Source organism: Melanotaenia boesemani, chromosome 18 (assembly GCF_017639745.1).
Source record: "Melanotaenia boesemani isolate fMelBoe1 chromosome 18, fMelBoe1.pri, whole genome shotgun sequence".
NCBI lineage: Eukaryota > Metazoa > Chordata > Actinopteri > Atheriniformes > Melanotaeniidae > Melanotaenia > Melanotaenia boesemani.
In genome coordinates, this window is record NC_055699.1 from 25,797,138 (window position 1) to 25,823,760 (window position 26,623).

The 26,623-nt window shown below is 38.8% G+C and overlaps 1 protein-coding gene across 2 annotated transcripts in view; it reads right to left on the minus strand.

Annotated features, from left to right (window-relative positions):
• LOC121629118 (partitioning defective 3 homolog) overlaps window positions 1-26,623 on the minus strand; it is a 432,758-nt gene that overhangs the window by 142,785 nt on the left and 263,350 nt on the right. For both annotated transcript variants that reach the window (XM_041968670.1, XM_041968671.1), the window contains 2 exons: window positions 25,766-25,913; window positions 8,578-8,764 (listed from right to left, as the gene is read on the minus strand). In XM_041968670.1, coding sequence (XP_041824604.1) covers window positions 8,578-8,764; window positions 25,766-25,913 — 335 coding nt within the window. The remainder of the gene's footprint in view (window positions 1-8,577; window positions 8,765-25,765; window positions 25,914-26,623) is intronic.

Sequence of the window (26,623 nt, forward strand, 5' to 3'; positions counted from 1 at the left end):
TTTCTTAGCCTTTTTATTCATGTAAAAATGCTCCTAAAAACTGAAGCTTTTAATCCCAGTATAAACCAGTCTGTAGAAGCTAGAACTTTTAATCCCAGTATAAACCAGTCTGTAGAAGCTAGAACTTTTAATCCCAGTATAAACCAGTCTGTAGAAGCTAGAACTTTTAATCCCAGTATAAACCAGTCTGTAGAAGCTAGAACTTTTAATCCCAGTATAAACCAGTCTGTAGAAGCTAGAACTTTTAATCCCAGTATAAACCAGTCTGTAGAAGCTAGAACTTTTAATCCCAGTATAAACCAGTCTGTAGAAGCTAGAACTTTTAATCCCAGTATAAACCAGTCTGTAGAAGCTAGAACTTTTAATCCCAGTATAAACCAGTCTGTAGAAGCTAGAACTTTTAATCCCAGTATAAACCAGTCTGTAGAAGCTAGAAATTTTAATCCCAATATAAACCAGTCTGTAGACACTGGAACTTTCAATCCCAATATAAACCAGTCTGTAGACACTGGAACTTTCAATCCCAATATAAACCAGTCTGTAGACACTGGAACTTTTAATCCCAGTATAAACCAGTCTGTAGCAGACATGATGTTTCCAGCCTCAGCTTCAGATTATGAAGCTAAAATGGTGTAAAGTGAATGTATGAATAGATATAGCAGCATAAAGGCCGACCAGAAGAAGAAAGCAGAATTTATTACTAACAGAACTTTGTAGAAATAACACACAGATCAACAGTGACCAAGCCTTTTCTCATCTGCATCATTCTCTCAAGTCTTGGCTTTCAAGGAGAAAAATATTGGCTTTGAAACAAACAACAGAAACTATTTCCATGTTTCCACTTTTCCTCATCTCCAGTTATTTCTACTACTATTTACCTGCTATCCTCACTAAACCAACTCCAGCTCAGCTGCTTTTTGTGCCACCGTGCATCAGAAACGTCTTCTTGGCTTCATTCCAGCCATAGAGGAGCTTTATTTTTCTTCTTTTCAGACACACATAGAACTTTCTGCTCACTGGTTGATCTTTGGCTGCTCCTGATTGGACATTACCGTCAATCTAAGCTCTCTGATTGGTGGAAAGTTTGACAGGAAGTGGCTTCATCATCATTTCCAGGTCTGAATAGAGGTCTCTTAGCAACATAGTAGTGATAGTGAACTTTTTATGATGAAATGTGATAAATAATGTTATCATGGATCATTGTGGATTTACCAGATAGAGCCTCTGAATAAAACTACATTTAGTGGCTGGATTGTAAACCTTCTGGACGGGATAGAAATGCCTGGAAAACTTCCATAGATCACCTAAAGCAGGGGTGCCCAAAGTTGGTCCTCGAGGACCGCTGTCCTGCAGATTTTCCAATCTTTCCTGCTTCAACACACCTGACTCAATGAAAAAGATCCAACAGCCTATTAAGTTTTGCACAATGACTCATCAATTTGAGTCAGGGGGTTTTGGAGCAGGGACACCTCAAAAACCTGCAGGATTGTGGCTCTTGAGGACCGGAGCTGGGCACCCCTGACCTAAATGGTAAAATATAAATCACAGTTCGCCCCACAGAGCTACTACCGCTGATCTAGCAGAGTTTTAAGGGTTAATTCAATTCTTCAAAACTTTCTGTTGTCAAAACATTTCCAAAAGTTTGAAGATAAAAAGATAATCACTTTCCTGTGTTCACATTCAGCTAATTGTAAAGAAATGATGTCCCTTTATAATCTTTTTTTAAGCTCATTTCACTTCAACTTTGAATTAAAATTTAGTCATAAAAGCTGTAAAATGAAACACTCCCACTGGTTTCCCGCAGACGAGCAGCTGCACCTGTGATTTGCTCTAATTTGCTTTAACTGGATGAAGATGTAAAGAGACAGAGAGTGAGAGAAACAGATCAATTAAGACCTCCTAGTCCGTTTGCTGACTCCTGCGCTGGCTTCCTCGCTTCTTCCCTGCTTGGCAAATGAGCGCGCTAATTGAGTTTAGCTGGACTGACTGACTCAATCTGCTGAAGAAAGCAAGTGGAGAGGACCCGGCGACAAGATACTTAATGTTAGCATCAAACATGCTGAGATTCACCGTGTTTGGCGAAGATGATCCAGAGAAACCAGAGCACGCATGACATCCTTACAGTAACAGTCCACCAATGAGACACGTTCCATATTCATACAGCTGGAGGGGCTAACAGGACTGTAGACGTATGTGTGTGATACTACTTGGCATTTAGGTCACTACCAACCAACACGGACAGTTTATATTTGTAGTGCTGCTGCATTTCTATCTATCTGTGCTGATAGTTTGATGGGAAAACACACATATTTAACAGAACAGTTGTGATTCGTAGTTACATTGCTGATGATTGAAACTATCAGGAAGTCAACTGAGGTAGTCAGTCTGCTTGCAAAGTTTGTTTGTTTGTGTCTGTGTGGACCTTTTCCACTTTATATGTTAATTTGTGAAATTGTTTACCAGCCAATGTGTATCTAAACACTCCCGAGACTGCGAGTGTGTATTGTGATTGTGAAAAACGGTGGTGTGTATGTTTGTCTTTTTCCATTCTGGCTGGTTGACAGGCTGTGTCAGAGCTGCCCGGGAAATGATGTTTCCACCTGTGACACCTCAAAAAGACAGAGAAGGACACAGTTGAGCTCTCTTCCTTTCCTTCTCTCTGTCTCTGCTCATCCATCTCTTTTCTCGCTCACTCTCACCTTAACAAGAATTGACATTTATCCTCTGTTAAGTCAGTCAGTTTCATCCAAATCCGACCAGATGAGCCCCCAACTGGTCGAATTTTTCATCTTTAAATTTTATATACTTTGACTTGTTGACATCTAAAATGTGACTTCTTTGTTGTATAAATGTGAGATTAGTTCCTTATGAGATTCTTTTTAGGGCAAATTGTTGTTTTTTTCTTTAAAATGATGCACCATGAAACCATTTATGGTATATTTCACACTACACTGCCCATCTACGGTAATTTAAAAAAAAAAAAAAGTTGTACTATGCAGAAGTTATAAGCTGCATACAGAGATGCAATGATAAAGTTCCCAGAGGAGGGACAACCAGTCAGATGTTTATCACTGCAGGAGTGAAAACATTCAAAGCACCTCAGAGGAACTTGATGTTAAAGTTAATGCAACGTCTGAATGAATCTATAAATAAAGTTGTTCCTGTTACTCATCCAAACACAAGATGCACTGGCTGAAATGTCTTTATGTTATTAGATTATCTTGATTTTTTATCCTTTTTTCAGATTTTATCTCTCCCTCTTTTATCCATCATGTCTTACGAGTGTAGTTTTGGACCTAAGTCTGTTTAATAAATTTAATTGGATTTTGACTGTGGGATGCAAAAGAAAAGTTTAAGTCTTTTATTTATATATATATATATATATATATATATATATATATATATACATATATATATATATAGTATCTTGCCAAATACACTGAAATTTATCCTCTGCTTTTAACACATCACTAGTTGGACTACGAGCAGTGGGCTGCCAGAATTAGTTCCCAGGGGGCAGTTGGGGGCAAAGAGCCTTGCTCAGGGACCCACAGTGGTTTTTACCTTAGTTGCCAGCATGGGGACTCAAACCCAGGTTCTCCAGAACCTGGCCCACCTCTGTGATCACTAGGCTACCACTCCCACGAAAGTAAGTTAGACTAGACTCAGACATACTGATGATGCTGGGACTGAAAGAAATGTTCTCTTACATCAAGCACAGAACTTTCCCAAGACTTTTTCTGCTCAGTTTCTCTAAATATCTTGGAGTTTTTACATATTTTTCTAACTGTTTACTTTGTAGTGTCATTATGTATATAACTATAAAAGCATTGATGTTAGCAGTTATAAGTTGTGGCATTACTTTTGTTTCTCCATAGATATAAATGTATATTTTATTATTTAAATACTACAGAGTCAATTAAAATTCATAGTGGAAAATATGTGATACACATATTTTGCACGTGGGAAATATGCACAACCCATGTCAATATCCCATGTGAAACCTAAATAATCACATGTGAAACCTAAATAATCACATGTGAAACCAATTAAAATTCCCATGTGAAACCTAAATTATCACATGTGAAACCCATGTAAATTCCAATGTGAAGTTCAGATAATCACATGTGAAACCAGTTTGTGCATTTACATGGCTTCCATTTGTTATTGTTATTTGTATACAAAGAACCAGAGAAGGACTGGGACAACGGCCTACGACTGCGCTTCATCAGCCTATGAGACGAAAACCAGGTGGAAAGAAGAATGTGGAAGATGTTGCACATAACTGAGCTGCCATAAATGTATGCCTGAAAAGTCTGAAAATATTCCACATCTCATTCCTAGAACAAGACATTTTCATCTCCTTGTTTATTCATATTATTTAGCCTCTATATCAGACCGACTGTTTCACAGTTAATCTCTTGGACATGACCCTTCCTGTTTGGCAGCAGATCCACATAAATGAAGGAGGAGGCAGACGGGGAATGAATGCGGTGGGTCAGGACCTTTGGCTGAAAACAACTTACAGCACATATGCAAAGGAATCATCTACAATCTTTGTCTATGAAGGCTGACAGATGACACACCATTAGCCTACTTTTAATCAATGTCACTCTTTAACCCAACACACACATTCTGGACTTTACAAACACAATCCACTACATTCAGCTGGCGCAGCTTTATGGATGCTTTAGGTTTGATTATCTGACTCTGTGCTCAGATGGTGGTACGTACCAGTTGAAAGGAAAACTAAAACCACAGAGCTGTAATAGTCACAGTCCTTTTTATGTTTATTTGACTCCTGTAAAACTGACGTGATACAACAATGGTTTATTACCACTGCACAGCTATTAGGTTTTAGCTCAAGATGAAAAAAGTAGGTCATTCTTAGTCTCTTGACAATGGGTGTGAGATGGGATTTCTGCCTCCACAACAATCATTTATCTTGGGTCTCGACCCATTAACACACTAACACTGTGGTTGTCTAATTTACTAAAAACCCAACTGGAACAAAGGAACAAAGGTAAAAGGTGAAAAATAAAGAATGAGGAGATAAATAGGTTAAATTCCAAAAGGCTGAAAGTGGAATGTGTAAGCGGATCACAAAAAAATGAAACTGAAACAGTCTTTTGATCATGAGTAAAACAGGAAAACAACATTTCATCAACATGTCAAGAGAACAAAAGCAGAACTGAGACATTTTACCACGTGATGGAAAATGTGAGCTGATAGTGAATCTGATGGCAGCAACATGTCTGGAAAAAGTAGTTCCAGGGTGCTCCCCCTATTAAATGCACTACATCTCATCATTTTAAAAGTTTTTTTCCACAACCTGTCATGACTTTGAACAATGCACTTTGAAATACCTCAGACACGCACCTCATTGTTTTAGTTGCCTCTTTTACTGCTCGTTTTTATATAGTGTTTTTATTGTTTCTAAGTATTATGCGTTTTTAGGATGTGCCCATGTGTTGTATTTTTTTAGGCTTGTGTTTTTTATTTGTTTTATCTGTTCTATCAGTGGACTTTTAGCTCTTTGCAGCTGTTTTCCAATGTGGTTTCTTATACTGCAAATCACAAATAAACTGAACTGAACTGAACTGTGTAGCATCCCCTCTTTTTTCTAACAACTGTCTGGAAACGTCTGGGAAGTGAGGAGACCAGTTGCTGGAGTTTTAGGAGAGGAATGTTGTTCCATTCTGGTCTGATGCAGGATTCTAGCTGCTCTACAGTCCTGGACCTTGGTTGCAGGATTTCTGCTTCCATGATGCTCCAGATGTTTAGTATTGGTGAAAGGTCTGGACTGCAGACAGGCAGGTTCAGCAGCCGGACTCTTCTCCTGTGAAGTCATGCTGTTGTAATGGATGCAGGATGTGGTTCAGCATTGTCTTGCTGAAACCTGCAAGGTCTTCCCTGAAAGAGACGTTGTCTGGATGGGAGCAGATGTTGCTCTAAAACCTCCATGTACTTTTCAGCATTGATGGAGCTTCACAGATGTGGAAGCTGCCCACGTCATAGGCACTAATGCAGCCCCATCCCATCAGAGATGCAGCTGTTCACCTGTCCACTGATAACAAGCTGGATGCTCCCTCTCCTCTTTAGTCTGCAAGACACGCCGTCCATGCTTTCCAGAAACTAGTTCACATTTTCATCCAGGTTTCCACTTTGCCTCAGACCATTTTAAATGAGCTTTGGTCCAGAGAAAACGGCGCTGTTTCTGGATTCTGTTCACATCTGGCTTCTTCTTTACATGATGGAGCTTTAACCTGCATTTGTGGATTTCAGGGTGAACTTTGTTCACAGACAGTGATTTCTGAAAGTTTTCCTGAGTCCATCCAGTTCTCTGAATCTTCTGATGATATTCTACATTGTAGATGGTGGATCTTCAACGTGAACTTCTGTCCATCTTTCATCTGAGAGACTCTGCCTCTCTGAAATGCTCCTTTTATACCCAGTCATGTTGATCTATTGCTTATTAACATAATTAGCTGTCAAATGCTCCTCCAGTTGTTCCAACATGTTACAGATGTTTTGCTACCTTCGGAATGCTTTTATGAGTATTTCTTTTCTTGGAATCAGGGTTGTATTAGTACCTAATTTCCAACACCTACTATTACTGTGATGTTATTATAGTAACTACTGGAAACTGAAAAGCAATTTTTCAATCAAAAATAAAAACAGGAGTGAACACAACTGTAAAGTGATAGAATAAAGGAAATTCATTGTTAAAAAAAGAAAAAGAAAAGGAATTATTCAATTGTGCTGAGAGTAAGAAGAACCAGAAAGAAGGTCTGAATTAGAATTTTTTTACAGGCCAAACAGACATTTTGTGTATGCACCATGGGTACATAGCTGTGGCCATGGCAAGGCTTCTCCCATGAGGACAGAAAGCTGAATAATACTAGAGGCCAAAGGTGAGACTCATGGCTCTGCACAATACATATTCAGTACATACAGAGCCCGGGCTCCACCGCTGCACAAGCTTAATTAAAAGGTAGCTGTTCCAGTACGTTGGAGCCTAGCTGACCCACATCTCCTGCTGGCTTAGCATGCCTGTTAACACTAGCAAAAGTGTGTGTGGTGGGATGTTAGGGGAGGGAAGAGGAAAATGAGAAACAGTGTAAGTTAGTGGAAATGATGATATGCGCCTGGTACACGTAACCAGCTGTTAGCCTGTGAGTAGAAGAAGCTGTGTGCCTAATGTGCATTTGTGGCTTTAAAAATATGAATTATTCAGAATAACCCAAGGCAGTGGCATGTAGGAAACTCCTGCCTTTTGCACATTCATCATACGTGTGTGTTTGTGTGAGTTTATAGATTCCCAGTGTGTTTCAGCCATATGCAGTCAACCTAATCCACTATGACAAACCTCTGACATCACGTGAACAAGCAGCATGCTGAGCAAATCCACTCATTCATAATAAATGAAGAAAAGAGGGAGAGAGAGATTGGGAGGGGGTCTAGAGGAAGAGCAAATTATGAAATACTAAAAAAAGAATTAATAATAAGAAGATAAAGCATCTATATTTGTGGTATTCATATACTCTCCTGCTGCATGCACCCATGTGACCTCATTAATCAATCAATAGCTGGATTTTTTTAATACAGAACCTGGTGTGGAGGGTTTCTTTACTTAACTGGTCCATTCTCTATAGAATATTTGAATTCCTTTACTTCATTTTATTATTACAAGGGGACTGCAGGAGGTCTCAGACTTATTGGGCCACTGAGATCTGATGGATTGTTGGGGTTGGAAAGGTGTACAAACGGCATGAGTCCCTCACATTTTTATAACTGCAGCTAAACCATTATTTTACTCTCATACACTCACCAGCCATTTAATCAGTTCCACCTGTTAACAGAATTATCTAATAAGCCAATCACATGGTAGCAGGTAGACATCAGAATGAGGATGATGGGGGATTTAAGTGACTTTGAACGGAGCATGGTTGTTGGTCTGAGTATTTACTGGGATTTTCACACGCAACCATCTCTAGGGTTTACAGAGAATGGTCTGAAGAAGAGAAAATATCCAATGAGCAGCAGTTGTCTGGACCAGAATGGACCAGAAGATTGGAAAAACACTGTCTGGCCTTCATTTCAGCTCCTCATTGAGATGGTAGGCTCAGAATTTGGTGGAAACATCACGAAAGCATGGGTCCATCCTGGTTTAACCACCACAGCCTACCTGAGTATTGTTGCTGACCATGTCCATCCCTTTATTACCACAGTGTAGCATCTGCCACTTCATTTTACCAAAACAAGAATAGCTCAGCATGTGAAAAGGGGAATATTGGACTGAACCAGCAACCTTCCCACTAAAATATATATCCACCGTAACCCCTGATACAGCTGCATCACAATGTGACAAATTCCAGTAACAGAAAATGTTTTTCTGTAACCACTGATTTATAAATGTCTAAGCGGCAGCAAGTTAATATCCATAGAAACAAACATATGCTAACCAGCTCATACATACATTATCCCACTTTGTTTCACACTGGTGATTTCTAACGTCCATCACATGATGAATATTTCAGTCAGTTCCACTACAGAATGAGAACAAGCAGAGCCTACCATTCGTTCTGACCAGGTAGGTCATGAATCCAGGGAACTGGTTCCTCTCCAACAAAACCCATATCATCGTGGGAGCTGGAGGACGACTGGTCCGACAGGGGGGCTGGAAGCAGGGGTGCACTATCATCTTCAATCATCACTATGTCATCCTGTGGCATGTTGACAGTCGGGGAGAGCTGATAGTGACCTAAGAGGAAAGAGGTAAGTGAAAAACTAAACAGGCTGTATGATTTTAGTTTTAACATTAAAGAAAAAAAACTCAAAACTGAGTCAAAATTTAACCCATGGTTGAAAAATGTGAAAATATGTGCACAAAATGAAAACTTCAGACACACTTATCAGTTGACATACTACTTCAAAAATGCCAATTATATCTTTATAAAAAAATTTAAAGATAGAGCTAAGATTCTGTGGGACTTCCAGATACAGAGCGACACAATGGTGGGGGCCAACCAACAGACATTGTGATCATGGATAAGTAATCATGAATAAGTAATAAAGGAAAGCTGTAGTGATGGATGTAGCCATCCCCAACGATGGAAATATCAGGAAAAGGAACACAAGAAACTGGAGAAATGCCAAGGACTCAAGGAAGAGCTGGAGAAAGCCTGGAAGGTGAAGGCAACAGTAGTATCAGTGGTCATCAGAGCACTGGGGGCCATGTCCCTGGGGACCCTCAAGGTCCCAGGACTCTGGTAGAAGACTTGAGCTTGAGATGAACAGCCACCCAGCATACCCAGGGGAAATGGGAGGTTTGGTGAGGGAAGAGTTATAAAGATAAATAAATGAAAGGAGACATAATGTTATAATGTTATGGCCCACACCTGGAAAGCTATACTGAATCTTAACGACATTAGCAATCTGTCTAATCTTAACGTTAATGAATATTATTGATTGGCGGCTAGCGATAAGTTAGCAATATTGACAACAGCTCTATGATAAGTGGGGCCATAAATAAATGGTCACAAGGTGGAACGCAACTTTAAGATTATTTTTACATCCTTAGTGATGCTGAATATACATTTATGGGTGTCCTGCTTTTCTTCTGTTGCCACCTTGTTGAGAAATATTTATACTCCTTCGTTTGGAGTGTTGTCCTGGGCTGTCTTCGTTTGGAGTGTTGCATGGCCCTCACCCTTAGCCCTTCCCGTTCATCCAAAAGGGAATTGAAATAACCCTTACTCTATCGTGAACATGAAAAAGAAGAGGGGGAGGGTTAATGGGTAGAAATGGGATTCAGCTAAATCTGCCACATAATGAAGACACATGGAAAAACATGAAAAGGACAAAGGAAACATGAGAAATCACAAAGCAAATACAAAAATAATTTAATGTCTACATCCATATCCACCGTATTAATGTTACACAAAAAAAGAGAAATTGCAAACATAAGTAGTTTAATCCAGTCTCCTTCTTACTCTTTTCCAAGGTCAAATAAGAGCAGAGGAGGAGCTTTCCTGATCTGTATTCTGTCCCGCCTGAACCCTCCACGCTGAGGACTTTCAGATTTATTTTCTACTAACCCTCAGGAGTGAAAGTCAATGGGGAATGTGCTGGCACTCAGTACCAAGGGCAGCAGAGGAGCATCAGCAGCATGAGAAGTGGCATTGGAAGATTCACTCTGAGAAATAATCAGTGCATGACTTAAATATGGACACAAGAAAGAAATCAGCCCAGACTCGGGACACACAACAAGATCTGGATCCCGCCACACACCTGTTTACCATTAGAAAAAGAAAACTCTGGACTTCCTGCGATCTTTGCTTTTGTTTCCATTATCAGAGAACCATTTTGTAAATTTAATAGCTTTGGAACAGTTGTGTGTAATCACTAACAGCAGAGAACAATATTTACCCTGGCAGGATTCCTGCATGAGTCTGGGAGCCGTTTCATTTCACCGGAGCCCGACATGTGATAAATGCACGTCGTGGAAGCAAATTTGAGCACCATCAACACAACAGCAAAGAGCTCAGTTTAAAACAAACCGCCTGGGTCGGGTTTATAACCCTCCCTTTTACTCTTTACCAATACATCTGGAAAAGAATAAGAAACAAAAACAGGAGATATATAGACACATAAATAAAGAAGTAAATAAAAATATAAATAAATGTGGAAGTACTGAAAAATAGATATTAGCAAACATGAATACTTAATCATGTATTTAATGGATTTGATTAAATTAATATATTTTTATTCATTTATTTTCCTTAGTTTATTTTTCTGAATTACTTCATTTATTTCCTAACTGTCCTAACTTGTCAGAATATATCTTATATCTCATGTATTTGTTCACTGAATAAAACAATCAATACAAATATAAATAGAATTATGTAGAATTATTTTATTATTCATATTTTTTATTTATTCACATCTTAACATTTATATTCTTATTTACAGTTGTATTAATTTGTGTATACTCATTTCCTGATTTCTTACTTTCTTACAAACCAGACTGGACTGACAGCACTGACTCGCTCTACAAACAGCATCGGGGTCGTCTTTACATGCTGAGGAGGCTGGGATCTTTTGGTGTGTGCAGGCCACTGCTGAGGACTTTTTATGAGACTGTGGCTGTGCTCTCCTATGCAGTGGTCTGCTGGGGAGGGACAAGAAGAGGCTCAACAGACTAATAAAAAGAGTCAGCTCAGTCTGTGGCAGCCCCATGGACCCAATCGAGGTGATGGGGGAGAGGAGGGCTCTGGTCAGACTGTCCACCATCATGGATAACACCTCCCACTCTCTGCATCAGACTGTGGGGGCCTTAAGCAGCTCCTTCAGGAACAGACTCAGACATCCAAGGTGTAGGATGGAGGCTTTTGCAGGTCCTTTCTACCAAACACAGACTGTTTAATGCTGCACCATAATTCTGTTATTGCTACAAATGTCTTTATATCTCAGTAGGACTGATGTTTACTGATGTCTTCGCTGTGCACTTTATGGTCTTACTTATACGATTAATTCACATCTTCTATACCTGTGTAATAACACCTCACCACTGCACATCACACTGGGTGAGGCTTTGTATATAAATACTGTTTCTGTCTTTTTCTGTTATTACTATTATTTACTATTCATTGTACATGCTGTTTTGTGTCTTTGTTTTTTATTTTGTCTGTTTAATATCTCTTTTACTTTGTGTTTGAGTTGCTGTAACAGTAAAATTTCCCCACCGTGGGATCAATAAAGAATCTTATCTTATCTTATCTTATCTTATATCTTATGTGTTCTCCTTTGCGGCCCTCCAACGTTGCATGTGAAAGCTTTACTCCTGCATACAATAAAATTAAATCATATTAAAATCTACTTCTACATTTTTGGACATAACTGACATTAAAACTTTGCCCTAAAAGTATTTTGATGAGCTGAGGAATCTGTTAATTGATTATTTTAAAAGTCTCATCATTTTGTGTCTGAATCTGCTTAACCAGTGAAAATGGCTGTCAGGAGAAATGAAGGCCATTTCTCACACAAGGTAATTACATTTGGTCTGTTCTGTAAATGAGCAGGAAAGGAGTTACAGCAGGGATAAATGAATTAACTGGACCTTTACTCTCAGACAAACCCAGAACTGAAGACCTAAACTGTTGATAACGTATCATAAAAAGTAAGTGACTTAGTCTACGGTGGATTATTTCTCTGTGGTAATAAAGCTTCTTGGTAATAAATCTTATAGTGTTGGTGGGATGGATGGCATCCCATTTCATGGTGGGATTGGTATTTATAAAGTCACGATGCTTCCATCAGTTCTTCATTTCCACAATTAAACTGTGTAATGAGCACAAATAACTAGCAAACTATACTTTTAACCACACTGTTACCTGACTGAGGTGCTCTTTATAGTTTAGTTAAAACTAACTGAACTGGGTAGCTGAGTTGGCAGGGCATCCGTCTCCCATGTGGGAGACCGGAGTTCAATTCATCCAGGGGATGAAAATTATCACCTTCCAGTTGGGTTCTTAGGCCAGACCCTTAACGCTACAGCTCACCCACTGTAAGTTACCGTGGATAGAAGCATCTGCTAAATGACTGTAATGTAAAACCTGTACATGCTGTATAGAAGTCCTTTAAGCGTTTTAGTTTTCCTTTCAGAGTCATTTTTCCGCTGTTCTGTTTAGACCGTGAGCCATTCTCTGGAGCTCCTGAGACATTTAATTTCCTCAGTATGGGACAAATAAAGTCTTGCCTCATTATATTTTAGTTATCACCCTCTCCTCACAGCATCTTTGTGGGGTGTGTATGTTCTCCAACAGTCTGAAAACATGCATTTTAAGTTTGTTGGTGTTTCTAGCACCAAGTCCTCAACCAGACCAGGAAAGTGGATCATAGAACTACAGTCCTCAGATCTTTACATTGGCTTCCTAAATCCTGCTGGTAGTTTACAAAGCACTGAATGGTTTAGTGTTTCCCCTTCCTAGTCCTCAGCACCCCCGCCCTGCATGTTTTAGGTGTTTCCAACTCCAGCAGACCTGATTTAAATGAGCTTCTTTACAATCTGAGCCCTTCATTCCAGATGGGTGTGTTTAAGTATAGAAACACCTAAATCATGCTGGGGGTCCTGAGGACTGAGAAACACTGTTTTAGAGCCTGAATCTATCAGGATATTGTTAACTGCTGCATGACACAAACCTACAAACAGTTGGTTTTTAGTGGGATGGTAACGGTGTGTGTAGAGACGATCTGCTTCATCTTGGTGTGACATGCAAGTTATCTCTAATTACAGTGTGACAACGGCTGCAGAGACACAATTGTGCTGCATGAATCAGAAACCTTTTAGCACAAAAAAACACAACCAAACAGCCTCTTTATGAGAGAGAGACATCCATCTATGAACAATAATTATATTTAAATGAATATTTGCCCCCATATGACCTCACAGGCTCTCAGATTTGTATGTGACTGCTAAATATTTGTGATGGCATTGTGATGTCAATGCTTTTCTTCCTTTAAGCTTGTTTTCCACGAACTGAGAGGCTGCATGAAAGGCTCCAGTGTTTTCAGGGTGGTTGAGGTCATTACATGCTGAATAGCAGCATTTTAATTTTAGCTAAGATAGCACTGCCAGGCTTTGATAAGAAAAAAAACCAGTGATTGCATTTATACTCAGGTTTAGATGTTTATTTGTGGTCATTTTTATTCTGGTGCCATTTGACGAGGGAACAGTTCGCAAAGATTTAAGATTCAAGATTCAAGATTGTCATTTGCCAAGTTTCCCTGAACAATGAAACTCTTACTTTGCCTTCCACATTGAATGCCATAAAAGATTATAAAATAGAAGAAAGCAACTTAAAACTAGAAAGGAGATAAAGATAAAGATAATATAAATAATCTATGTACATAAATGTGCAGTGTGCTACTAAACTGTTGTGCTTTATTCAACAATGAATGATTAGTTGTGCAAAACACTGTCATGCGGTAGATGGTAAGATGCATGTGCAAAATCTATCAGTAATAAAAATACTGTATCTAATTCAACAGTAAGCTAATATGACCGTCTTCTTAGAAAAATGAATTAAATGATACACATAACCCTCCATAATATATAAAATAAGCCTGTTTTAAATATATATACTCTATTAGCTCATTATTTGACTTGTACATGTTTTAATTTAGATTTTTTGCTAGTGTTCCTGTATGTAAGTTTTTGAATGCTCATTAATTAAACAGTTTTATTTGAACAATTTTATTATTGTAACCGAACGTGCTTTAACAAAACATCTTCATTTATTATTAATGGATCAACTTATTTACTTAATTTAGTTTTGGTCCAACTCAGTTCAGTAGGTTCCATTGCAGATTTTAAAAAACAAATAAAACACACCCTTTTTCACTTTTTTGAGCGCCACGAGTGATGAACTTGAGTTAAACTCAGAAAAAGGTGCTGAAAAGATTTGTATAAGATTTATGAAGCGAAGAGTCATATCAACATGCTGTTCCCCATGAGTCATTTCCTTTTGGTCTGCTCCAGTTGACCTTCGTCTGGTCTGCTTCGTATTCCCAGTTTAGCTGTACAATCAAGTTCAAAGTCAACTACAACTAAGACAAGAAGTACTGGGGGTGGGCGGAGTGTGATTTCCCTCCACGCTTATTATGCTAACAGCTGCAGAAAAGCAAGTGCAGCAGTTCCTCTAATTATTTCACCTTTCAAAGCATCATTGTGGCCCTGGCTCTACATGTTCACCAGCCACTTATTGTGTGTGTGTGTGTGTGTCTTGTAGCTACTTAGAAAGGAATGACTTTAACAACTTTTCATCTGCAGCGCTGCGTCTTGTGTCAAGAGGTCATGACTGGAAATATTTCATGAGGCTGAAAGGGAAGCTGCAGACCTTCTAATTAAAACTGTGTCCTTTGCAAAGTGCTCTGCTGTCGCGAATGACTGTAAAGTGATCACAGGTAATGTATTGTCTTGAAGAAATGCAGAGATGCTATTTCCATGTGTTATGTGGCCAAACACACACCCATACACACAGCAAACCCTTTAATAGAAAAGGGAAAAGCTGCAGTGAAATGCTCAGTTTTGCTGATGCAACCATGTGGTAACTATGTGTAACGACAAAAAAAACATAAGAACTGGTGCAGCAAAAAGCCTCCATGGACACACAGTTACAGGGTACTTATGTAAGGTGTTTTCAGGTGCTGAACTGATTTGATTTTTTTATTTTTTTACTAACAGCAGAGAAGGAAAGGGTCTGTCAAAAGACTAAACCGCTGCACATATCAGGAAGCTGACTAAACATGATGGTGCACATAATACGGACAAGCTGAAAATAGAAAGTCAGAGACTCACAAAACATGAACATTACTAACAAAAATATGCAGAACTCTTATGAATGCACTTGTAATCTTCTTAATATTCCCATAAGCAGATTAGAGTAAACAGCTGGACAACTTTGAAAGACTCTGTCACAATAAGTTAAGCTTCCTGCATTGTTGCTGTCAAGTGCGTCATGATACCCGTTTATCCGCGGATTGACTTTATTAACCAGCTGCATGCATTAGACGTGGACATCATGAAGGGATATTTTACTAAGTGCTCCAAACTTATACTTCAGATGCCACTGCATTTGGATTTTTTATGCTAAAATATTTGACGCCACATTATCAACATGATGCTTGGGTCAGTAAATTAGTCTTTGATGCATCTTTTCTTTGTTTAAATGCTTGTTGCTCATGATTCTTATACCATTGGAAAGCCTGTTTATTTCCTTTAAAAACGGAGCCATATTTTGAAGAACGATATGGTTGACCACAAAACCAGAGGAATTCTTTTCCACTTTTAAAGGGCTGGTATGTCTACCAGTTATGATGCATGACAGATCTTTTTATATATTCTGAGATTAGGTGAAGGAGTATTACTGTAACAAATTTCTCTTTCCTATGTGGTGAGGTTCTTGAGTTATTAACACCTGAAAATGGAGGAAAGGATGCTCTAAATAAGACATACCAAACCCTCACTAAATTGGCTGTATCTTAAAAAGTATTCATTCGGGCAAACTTAAAATTTACAGTGTGTTTACTGGATTAATAAAGAATAAGTTGTAAAATTTTTAGATATTTTTGAGATTCAAGGGCGTGGGATGACCTTCCTCCATAACGACAATGTCACATAGCAGGTTTATCAGAGACCACCTCCAGAGGATGGATGACCTGCCTGCGGTCCTGACCTCAGCCTGAACACTGGGATCAGCTGCTGGTACCAGAGAGACCAACTCAACCACACTGGCTGACTGGTGACAGGTGCTGGTGGAAGAATGGGATGCCATCCCACAGCAGTGTGGCCAAGCTGGTGACCAGCATGAGGAGGAGGTACCAGGCTGTTTATGGTTGTTCCACATGACACTGAGGCTCCTGTTAGTTAAATAAAACCAATAAATTACCAACATGTCTTGTTACTTTTATCATCCACTGCAATAAAGGACACCAAACAAGACATTTAAAAGGGAAATAAATAATTTCTGCTCAAATATTAAAACAAAAGTGTTGAAAAGTTTGTTTCTACGACTGTTCTTAGCTGCAATGGTTTGCTCCTGGCAGAGCATGAGGACAAAGACAGATGAGTTTTCTGGCTCCGGAGGCCACCTGGCTGCATCCATTCTGACGGATCAGAGCTTTTCTTCTCTTTTCCTGAACAAGCCCTGCCTGCTGAGACATTGAGCTGTAAGGTGAGAAGTCACACTAATAGCTCTGCTCCATCTTCTTTCTCCAAGACCATTCATACTGTCTCTGTCCATCACACACTCTCACTTTCCTTTCTTCTCTTTTCTCTTCATTTCTCCTTTCTGTGGCACTTTGGCCTATTGATCTGATGAAGAAGAGATCGTTAGGTGATCCACATCCTTCAGACCTGTACATGGACTGCAGCAGGTAATCACACTAAGTACACACCAAGGGAACACCAGGGGACATTTTTGTCATTTTTCAACAGCATTCCACCGTGTTCAAGAAGGAATTCCCTCATCAATGCAGTAAAACCAAACATTTAGCAGATGGGCTTGATTAGAGACTTATTTCTCTTTAGAGACCTGTTTTAGACTGAAAGTACGGCACAGGGAGAGTGATTCCATCAAGACAAACAGGTTACATAGTATATTTCAAACATGTTCTGTCATTAACAACATCTACACCCTCGCATGTCTTTTTCTTCCCTGGTCTACAACATAACTCAGATCTTTAACTTCACAATATGAGATTTACAGTAGAAATGAAAAACAAAAATAACACCACATTATTTCTGGTTTTAAACCCAGACTGATCCGTCCAGGACCAGGACCCGAACAATCGGGGACGAGCTTTTTGCTCGTCTTGGACGCCCTTCCTCACAACACGAGGGCTCCACAGACTGTCAAGAGCTTTAAAAAGGGACTAAAACCTTACTTTTTATGAGACATTTAATCTTTAAAGCTTATTCTCTTATTGCTTATACCTTACGTGTGACTGATTGTTTTGTTTGTTATTGCTCTTATTTATCTGTTATTTCTTACAGTCATTGTATTGTTCTTTTTTCCCACTGTGTAGCACTTTGAGAGTACATCACAAAAAATGTATCATCCATAATAATAATAATAATAACAGTAATAATAATAATAATAATAATAATAATAATAATAATAATAATAATAATAAATATTGAATACTGATATTGAACATGATGTGATTATTAAGCTTTTTTTAGTATATCAAATTGTATTCAGTAAATGCTGGAGAAAACTGTTATGCTGCATATTAAGTTTTTCTAAAACATTACAGTCTCACTACTTTGAGGTCAAGTTACCTAAATAAACTGACACAGGCACAAAAAAAGTAAAAGATTAAGGATAACTTTTTTATGGCTGGTGACCAAGTTAAGGAAGGTCACAGCCTCACATGACAGTGCACACATGGAGGACGAGTGTGTAACTGTGACATTAGTGGACAGCAGGGTCAGGGCAATCCCTCTTAGAGCCCATTAGTGAAGACATAAGTGTCTGAGTCATCCAGATGTTAGTGTGTTTTGGTTTATAGGTCGGTATGACAGTTTGCACTTTTGCTTTTAATCCTTCTTACCAATAAAAGTCATTAAAAACACAAAGTGAAAGAACTCTCCTTTAGCTTCTCAAATAAGTAATTTTTGGACTGCAGTCAATGCATATCTGCAGGATTTTGCACCTTCTCCTGGACTGCACACATTACATTACTGTGAACAGATTTTTGTATGGCATCACAAATCGGCTCGCCTGGTTCCCACCTCCAGTTCACACCCGCCCGTACTCGTCTGCCAGTCCTAAGTGTGCATTCTGACTGGGTCAACCTGCCACATCCTCAGAACGCTTCGGTCCACCAGCCTCAATTTTCACCACAGCATGTGGAGCCGACACCTCGCGGCACTTTTCAATTAGGCAGAACGGAAGGCAAGGCCGGGTGTGAGGCTAACGACCTTTTCGTGAAAACCTGCCGGTTTGCTCTCACAGTGTGTGCACACAGAAGGTTTCATTCAGTTTCAAATTTCCTTCCTCTTTAATTAGGCTTTTATTTTATTCTCTCGCTTTTTAACCTCTCTCAGTTCTCCATCCTTTCACCTTCAGGAGGCAAAATAAAAAATGAGATAAAACATCATTTATATGTTCATGATCTGAAGCAGACATGATCACAGCAATGCACGGCTTACTGAAGCAAAGAGAAAAAGGAATTTCCATGAACTACTGAGTGCTTGAATGACATAAAAAGCAGATTGTTCTGATTTGCATCCCTACATAGTACAATGAAGATCAAGGCAAAACATGCTCACAATCAACATAATGCCAACAAATCAGTTTAATAGCATCTATCACCCGTGTCTTCACTGTTGCCATGGTTATAATAGTTTCTATAATCCATCCACCTGGAGCATTCCTTCCAGAGGACATCTATTCCTACTGTTTTACAAGAAAGTCAGCAAGATATCTGCAACTAGTGGGAGTCCAGTTTCTGATCAATACCTGAGGAAGTTTGTTTAAGACATCCGTGAGATGTTCCATCTATTAGCTGCTTGTTTTTAGAAATCATAACAATCAGATTTTCATTGTATTGACTTGCTGCCATTTCTAATAACTCTCAGTCTTAATTAGGTTTTAATTCGTGGTTCAGCAGCACAGGCTGCTGAGGAGGGGTCTGATTTGATTAGACGCTTCCTCTGTTGTGTCTAATCGGAGAAGTGGGTTTCAAAGTTACTAATTAAACACCTAAATACCCCCCTGCACCCTCTGCTGTTTGGGCTTTATCGCCATCATTCCACACAATCTGCAATATGTGTGTTTTTATAGGAAGTTAAAAAAAAAAAGCTGTTTTTTTTTTTTTTTCCCCCAATCCAGTAAACCACCATATTCTCTTTCTGAAGAAGCTATTAACTAATTATTGAATGAAATAATTAGCATTATGAATCGGTTTTATTAATGGCACCAAATGCCTTTCGCTTGATTGTTTCTGTTGCGATCCCTCAGGGTTCTATTCTTCAACCACTTCACTTCAGATCAGGGATCCTTAGTCCTGGTACTCGAGTGTCCTGCAGGTTTTAGAGGTTTCCCTGCTGCAACACACCTGACTCAGATCAATGGCTAATTTGCAGACTTGCCCAGACCGTAATGTCATTTTAGAGTCTGAGTCGTGTGTGTTGCAGCAGGAAACTCCTAAAACCTGCTGGACACCGGCCCTCAAGGACCAGGATGGAGGATCCCTGCTTTAGATCAATGATTCACCAAAACATCCAGACTTAGTACCAGAGGTGATTGAGCTTTAGTGGGACCCAAACTGTGGAATGAGCTTCCCTCATTTTTAGCCTGTTAGTTTCTTTTGTGTATCTTAATCTTAATTTATTTTAATGCATTTAAATCTTTAACCGCTTTTAGTGCATTTCATACGTTTTAGATTTCTTTGGTATATTTCAGATATATTAGAGTATTTGGTTTCTCAAGTCTTATAAAGTATTTTTAGGGTTCAGATTTTCTGGCCGTGGATGGAACTTTTCTGTTCTTCATGTCCAGCACATTGGCAACCATGGTTTTTAAATTGTGTAACTTTTTTACATTTACAGTTTTGTTGGATGATGCTTTGACATGTCTGTATTTAGAAAAATATGTGTAAAATATTCATTCATTCATTATCTTGACCGCTTATTCCATTACGGGTAACGGGTGAGCTGGAGCCTATCCCAGCATTAACAGGGGAGAGGCAGGTACACCATGGACAGGTCACCAGTCTGTCGCAGGGCCAACACAGATAGACAAACAACCATTCACATGCACACTCTCTCCTAGGGAGAATTTAGAACAACCAATTAACCTATCATGCATGTCTTTGGATGGTGGGAGGAAGCCGGAGAACCCGGAGAGAACCCATGCATAAACAGGGAGAACATGCAAACTCCACACAGACCAGCCGAGGCTCAAACCGGCGACCTTCTTGCTGTGAGGCTGCGGTGCTAACCGCCACACCACCGTGCAGCCCTTATGTGTTTTGTTTTTTTTTTGTTGTTTTTTTTATGTGTAAAATAAACTTGTAATTTTCATCTTTTTTGTGGTTTACTGCACTTCGAATTTATTTAGTTAGTATGGACTTAATTTATACATATTGTAAAAATATGGAAAATAAGAACTGTATTAATATATAACAAATTAAAATGCTCTAAAAATTATACTACAGCATGCAAAATGGGAAAATTTGCTGTGGCAGACTTTTTAAAAAAAAAAAATCACAGTGGGAGACCTTTTATACCCACTGTTTTTGCAATAATCCAGCATGTTTCATTAACCTACATTGTCCAATGAAACAAACAAGTAAAATGAATATAAATTAAATAAATCACGGTTGCCAATGTGATAATAATGCTTGAATTTTTTTGTAAGAAGAGCTGTTAGCTGTGATTGTACTGCTCAGATGGGAACTGTTGCAGAGGTTGAGCATTTGTCCATGTCAGACACTCTGTGTATACGATTCAAGCGTACCAACCGAATCACAAACTCTACACATCTAACCTTCATGATTCAGTAATTTAGCAGGTTTAGATGCACTCCACATCAAGCTGTCAGTCAAATCCTGGCTGCTGTGAGTTTCCTGACCTTGCTGTGCTGATCTCAACATTGTGTCCTCTAGCCACAAACTGTCACGTTGCACACACCGAGCAATATGTCTGAACCAATCTGAAATAACACCTAGAAGAAGATAGTCTGAACAGCTACACTCCGTCTAGCCTGCAGATATATACCATCCAACATTTTATTTCTGACTGCAGAGACAATCTCTAGTTTATCTTTTACATTATCTTCTGCCACTTTTCCAGGTAAATAAACAACAGCTGACACGGTAGATTAAATCAACAGTGATTTTTACATGTTTTGACCAAAGCCATAGATCTATCTGTAAGGATGACAGTATAAACCTGCAGGGGGAAGCATTCTCCATCACTTCTGCCATCTACATATTAGCATTTTCTAAATTCCCTTTGCAAAAGGAAACATGGTGCTAATAACCTGCAGGACATGCTGGAAATGCTAAATTAGGAAGAAAAGATATGGGTCGTTTTATGATTGTGGTTCCTTTGAATCAGAATCAGATGTCCTTTATTAATCCCAGACTGGGTAATTTCAGTGTTACAACAGCATTATAAGAATGGCAGAGAGAAAAGAAGAGCACAATGAAACTGTAAGATGCAAAGATGCAAAACTACTATACACACTTAACAGATATCAAGGTCAAAAATTAAAAAGATAAGAGATGTAAAAGAAAGAGGGGTAGGACTCGATTAAAAATATAATGTGATTAATTCCAGGCTTCGTATTTAATTATTCTTCAATAAACGCATTTTAATCACATAACAATATCTGGCTCCAAAAGCAAGATTCTTTTTATTTAAATTGATTTTAGTGGACTGAATTAAATAATAGACACAGACATTTATATTGTAAATTAAAGCTCTAGTAATGTCCGGAAACATGCATTTAATTGCATTTCAGATTAAAATAGTAGAAACCTAAATAGAAAATAGAAAATATCCTGGCAAAAATTAACAGACCTAAAGTAAAAGTGTCATTTTAAGTACTTTAACGAACATGTTACAGAGCTTTTAACTTTTCAGTGTTTTCCTCCACACTCTTCATTAACAGGCATTAATATGCGGCGGTAATTTGTACGTTTCCTGAATTAAAAACTTTGTTGTTTTGCACAAATGTCTCTGTTCTTGTCGTCTCTGTCTCATCCTGCTCCTGTTATGAATCATGTCGGTGATCAGCTGATCGTCTTTTCTGTCTCTAGCACCGTCTCTCTTGCAGCGTTTGTTTATTGTTCAGTTGAGAAGGAGGAAACTAGCAGTTCTTGGTTCACACTGGCACATATTTACCCAAAAATATTGTTTTTGGATGTGCCAGCAACAGTATTCTGCAGTCATTTTCTTTTAGTAAGCTAAATTTATTAGTCTCATGTCAATCAGATCCATGTCACTGTCACGTGAAGCTAAAGAGTGAAAAATGCTGATAAAAACAGCCTGTTTGTGTCATGATCTGTATGTTTGTTGTTTTTTTTACTGTCCTGTGTTCATTGTGTTGCCTGGTATCCTGTTTTATTTGGTAGGTCCTTCTCTGGTTTATTGCATTCTGTTTTATGTTCCTGTTCATTAACTCACATGGTTATTATTGTTAATTCACTCCACCTGCATCTCATAGTTGTGTTTCTGTTACATGGTTTTTCCACTATCATGTGGTTCCTATCATTCTGGAGTTTTGGACTGAATCATTTGTTCCTGCATTTGTCTGCCTCGTGCCAGCTGTGATTAATCTGATTAAAAATGTCAATCATTTCACAGCCTTTATGGATGTGTGTGTGTAAATGTGTATACATATATATATATATTGCCTTGTGACACACTTTCGTCATATGTGAGAAATCACAATGTTAAATATGATAAAGAATTTCAAAGCGGTTAACAACAGAGAAGCATAATTTTAGATATTCTTAAAGGCCCTTTGACAAGTTCACATGATATTAGCTGATTCTTTGGAAAGTGTCAAATCTAACTATTGAATTTATGTTACTACACACAATGTTTGGTGACCACTTTATTGGGTCCAGCTTATAGTACTGGGTTGGACCCAATTTTTAAACCTTGGTGTGATAGATGGAACCAGGTGGTGGAAATTTTCCTCAGAGGTTTTGCTCCATATAGACATGACAGCATCACACAGTTGCTGCAGGTTTGTCGGCTGCATCCATGATGAGAATCTCCCGTTCCACCACATCCCAAAGCTGCTCTACTGGACTGAGATCTGTTTTTATTTTTTGTTTTTTTGTTTTTTCTGTTTCTGCTTTGAATTTTTCTTCTTCATCTTTAGGGTTCGGCTGCAGCTCGATAGTTAAAGTAGAAGGTTACTTGTTTGCCGTCTATATTTCTCAGGCTGAATGTTAAAGTATTCTTGGATAAGAGACTGCACCCACGTTTTGCTCAATTGTAATCCTTATATATAATGTAATGTCAGATTTAAGATGAAAAATGGTGTAGCTGTGACACAGATCAATCATCTCTGTCTCAGGTGTTTAATTTCTACATGACGCTGAGCTATGCTTCAGTTACGAATATAAACCCAACTGTCTCAGCATCAGAAATCTAAATAACTGAATTATGTCAGTTTTAAAGATGAAAACCCGTCAGAGAGAGTTGGCAAAGGTTAATAAGGGCATGACTCAGAGACAGCCTGAAGGAAAAATAACTGACATGTCTTCATCGTGAGACAGGACGTGTCAAATATCTGAGGCTCGACTGAGCTTCAGCTGTTGATAGCAACCATACCCAAAATGTTTCCCTTCGGCTTATTTGACTCTGACTCTGCAGGATTAGATGAGATCTGGGTGCCCTTGAAGCTTCCATTGTAAAATAAAAAGCCAAATATCTTTTCAATCATCACGTCAAAAGTTGCAGTGTTCCCAAGAAGACAGCGGCATAAATAAATCAAACTGGGGGAAAAACCCCCACCAATTTGAGAGTATCTGATTCTGAATGGAGGGGAAAGACAATGAAAGAGGCGGGGGGGTAAGTGAAATGCAGAGAGAAAAATAAGGGGAGGGAAAGTAGCAGGGGCAAAACCTTATTGATCTGGAGGCTTAATTAACCGTCAGATGCCTCTGACTCAGTGTCTGATCTTCTGTGATCAGTGGCACCGCTCTGGGGGGAGCTGGTGATGGGATGGGTAGAAAAGAAATAGAAGAGTAGATGGAAGAAGGGCAGAAATGTAGATCACTGACAGACTAATTCTACTTTTATTTAACCAGAAAGAGCTTCATTTAGATTAAAATCTCTTGAGCTCAGAGGTAGGATGGAAGCAGATCAAAATCAGATTTGTAAATAAAAATATGCCAGTGTCTTAGCCCTCATATGGACAAAGAACAAGTTTGTATAACAATGATGAGTAAGTGATGAACCTCAAAGCTCCATGACAGACAGAATCCAGACCATGTAGAGTGAGATGAGACATGCATGTGCAGAACATCACTATAATCTAAAACGGACATAAAGGTAGAAGCAACCAGCCTTTTGTATGAAAGACGTATGAAAGACGCTGTATATGTGGAGTAAAAGTAAGAAATTCATCAATAAAAACAAAGATATCTGTAATATTATACAAACTCAATATGTGTAATACATCACAGTGTCATCAGCGTACAAATGAAATTTAGCTTTGGACACATTTTGATGGATGTTATTGATAAAAAAGGAGTAGCCTAACACCGACTCCTGAGGCACTCCTTTTGTTACTCGGTGATGCTCAGAGGTAAAAATATTGTGCTTGTACACATTGTTCTTTCTGCTTGATAGTTTTCCAACAAGCATGTGACAAGAGTTTCAGGTGACAGACTGACTCTAGTTACGCTACACATTAGCTGTGAGTGGTCCACTAAATCATAAGTCTTAGAAAAGTCCATGAAAAGGGCAGCACATTGTTGTTTATTGTCAATAGTATAAATAAAATCATAAAAGCATTTTGAAGTATGTTAAGAAGCAGGAAGGATGGCGAGGTGAAAGAGGAGAAGAATGTTGGAAAAATTCTGACTGGTGAGAAAATTATGAAGAATTCTGATTAAAACTTAAGGAAAAGACTGTAAAAGAGAGGTGAAGAAACAGATCATTTTGTGAGTTGTATAAAGCCGGTGCGTGCTGGGAGAAGCAGCAGGGAAACATGTGAGTATGCTGCATCACTGAAATCACGTCCAGCTTCTCTGTGTGCAGATGTGAAAGATCTGTCTGACAGCGGTGATGAGCTGAGGATCGAATCGCCAATTCTAATACCACTACAGAGCCTAGATCTGAGCCCACCGATGTCACTCAGGTAGAATGGGAATTGACCCAAATGAAACCAGCAGAGTGGAGAGAAGGTGGGGAGGATTGGGACTGACGTTAATCCCTAAGATGTGTGAGCAGTGAAATGGCGTTCCTTGGAATGTGATGGAAAGGGTTTTATAGGAAGTATTTCAGAAGGGCTGATATTAAATTTGGATTACAGACAACAAAAATTCATATGGGAAATAAGGATTGTGTGACGTTTGCAAGCAAATCACAACCCCATAATCCCATAAATGCAAACAGGGCAGATCATTGCAAATTAATGAATGAATAAATAAATAAAGTTTAAGGAAATGCAAATGTGACACAAATGGAGCGTTAAAAGAAATAAACATACTGATTTATTAAACTTACCGATGCGTGCGACCGCTTTCCGCCGTGCTGTGAGGGCGCTGTCCACGGCCTCCGATGGCTCGAAGAAAGAGTCAGAGATCCGACGTTCATGGCTGTCCAGAGGAGAGATAACAGGATGCACCAACGATCCAGGGCTGGCAGGGATTTCCTGCACGGGGAGGAAAAGACCGAAGGTCAGACAAGAACCTGAAAACAGCATTTCTTCCACCTGTTGTTTGCTTACATTTAGGCACAACAACTACCACAGAATAGAAAATGAATACTCTTTCAGTTCAGAAAAACTTGGTTTGGTTTAGAAAATGCTTTTACATCATTAGCTGGATTTTGAAAGTTTACCCCGAGGCAATGTTTTCCACTATGATGCAATGACATCCAGACAAAACAGCCTCAACTTTGACAAGATGACTCATCATAAGCTGAACTATAGCATGAGATCATGGATCATTGCATCATCGTTGTAAATGTTTCTATTTTTGTTTTTGATTTGAGACAATGTTTTTGCGTTTTTTAGGTCAGGTATTAAATAAAAAAAAGACAATGTAGACATGTGAATGATCAGAAAAGTCACAAATAACCCATCATTCATTATCTTTTTTAATCAATGTAGGCTCTTTATCCTCTTTGAGATAAAAATAAGATAAAAATAAGATGTCATCAGCCCCTTCTGGCTCATGTTGTCAACCAGTCAACATATTGTGCAACTTACTTTATGTTTGGTGTTAACTGGAAGGGTTACACACTTCTAGGGTTTTTGTCTGTCTGCATTGACTGAATATTAAAAATCATTAATTTTATGTTGGGTAGATCAACACAGCTGGACACCTGTGTGCCACCAGAAACAAGACTTCAGAAATTCAT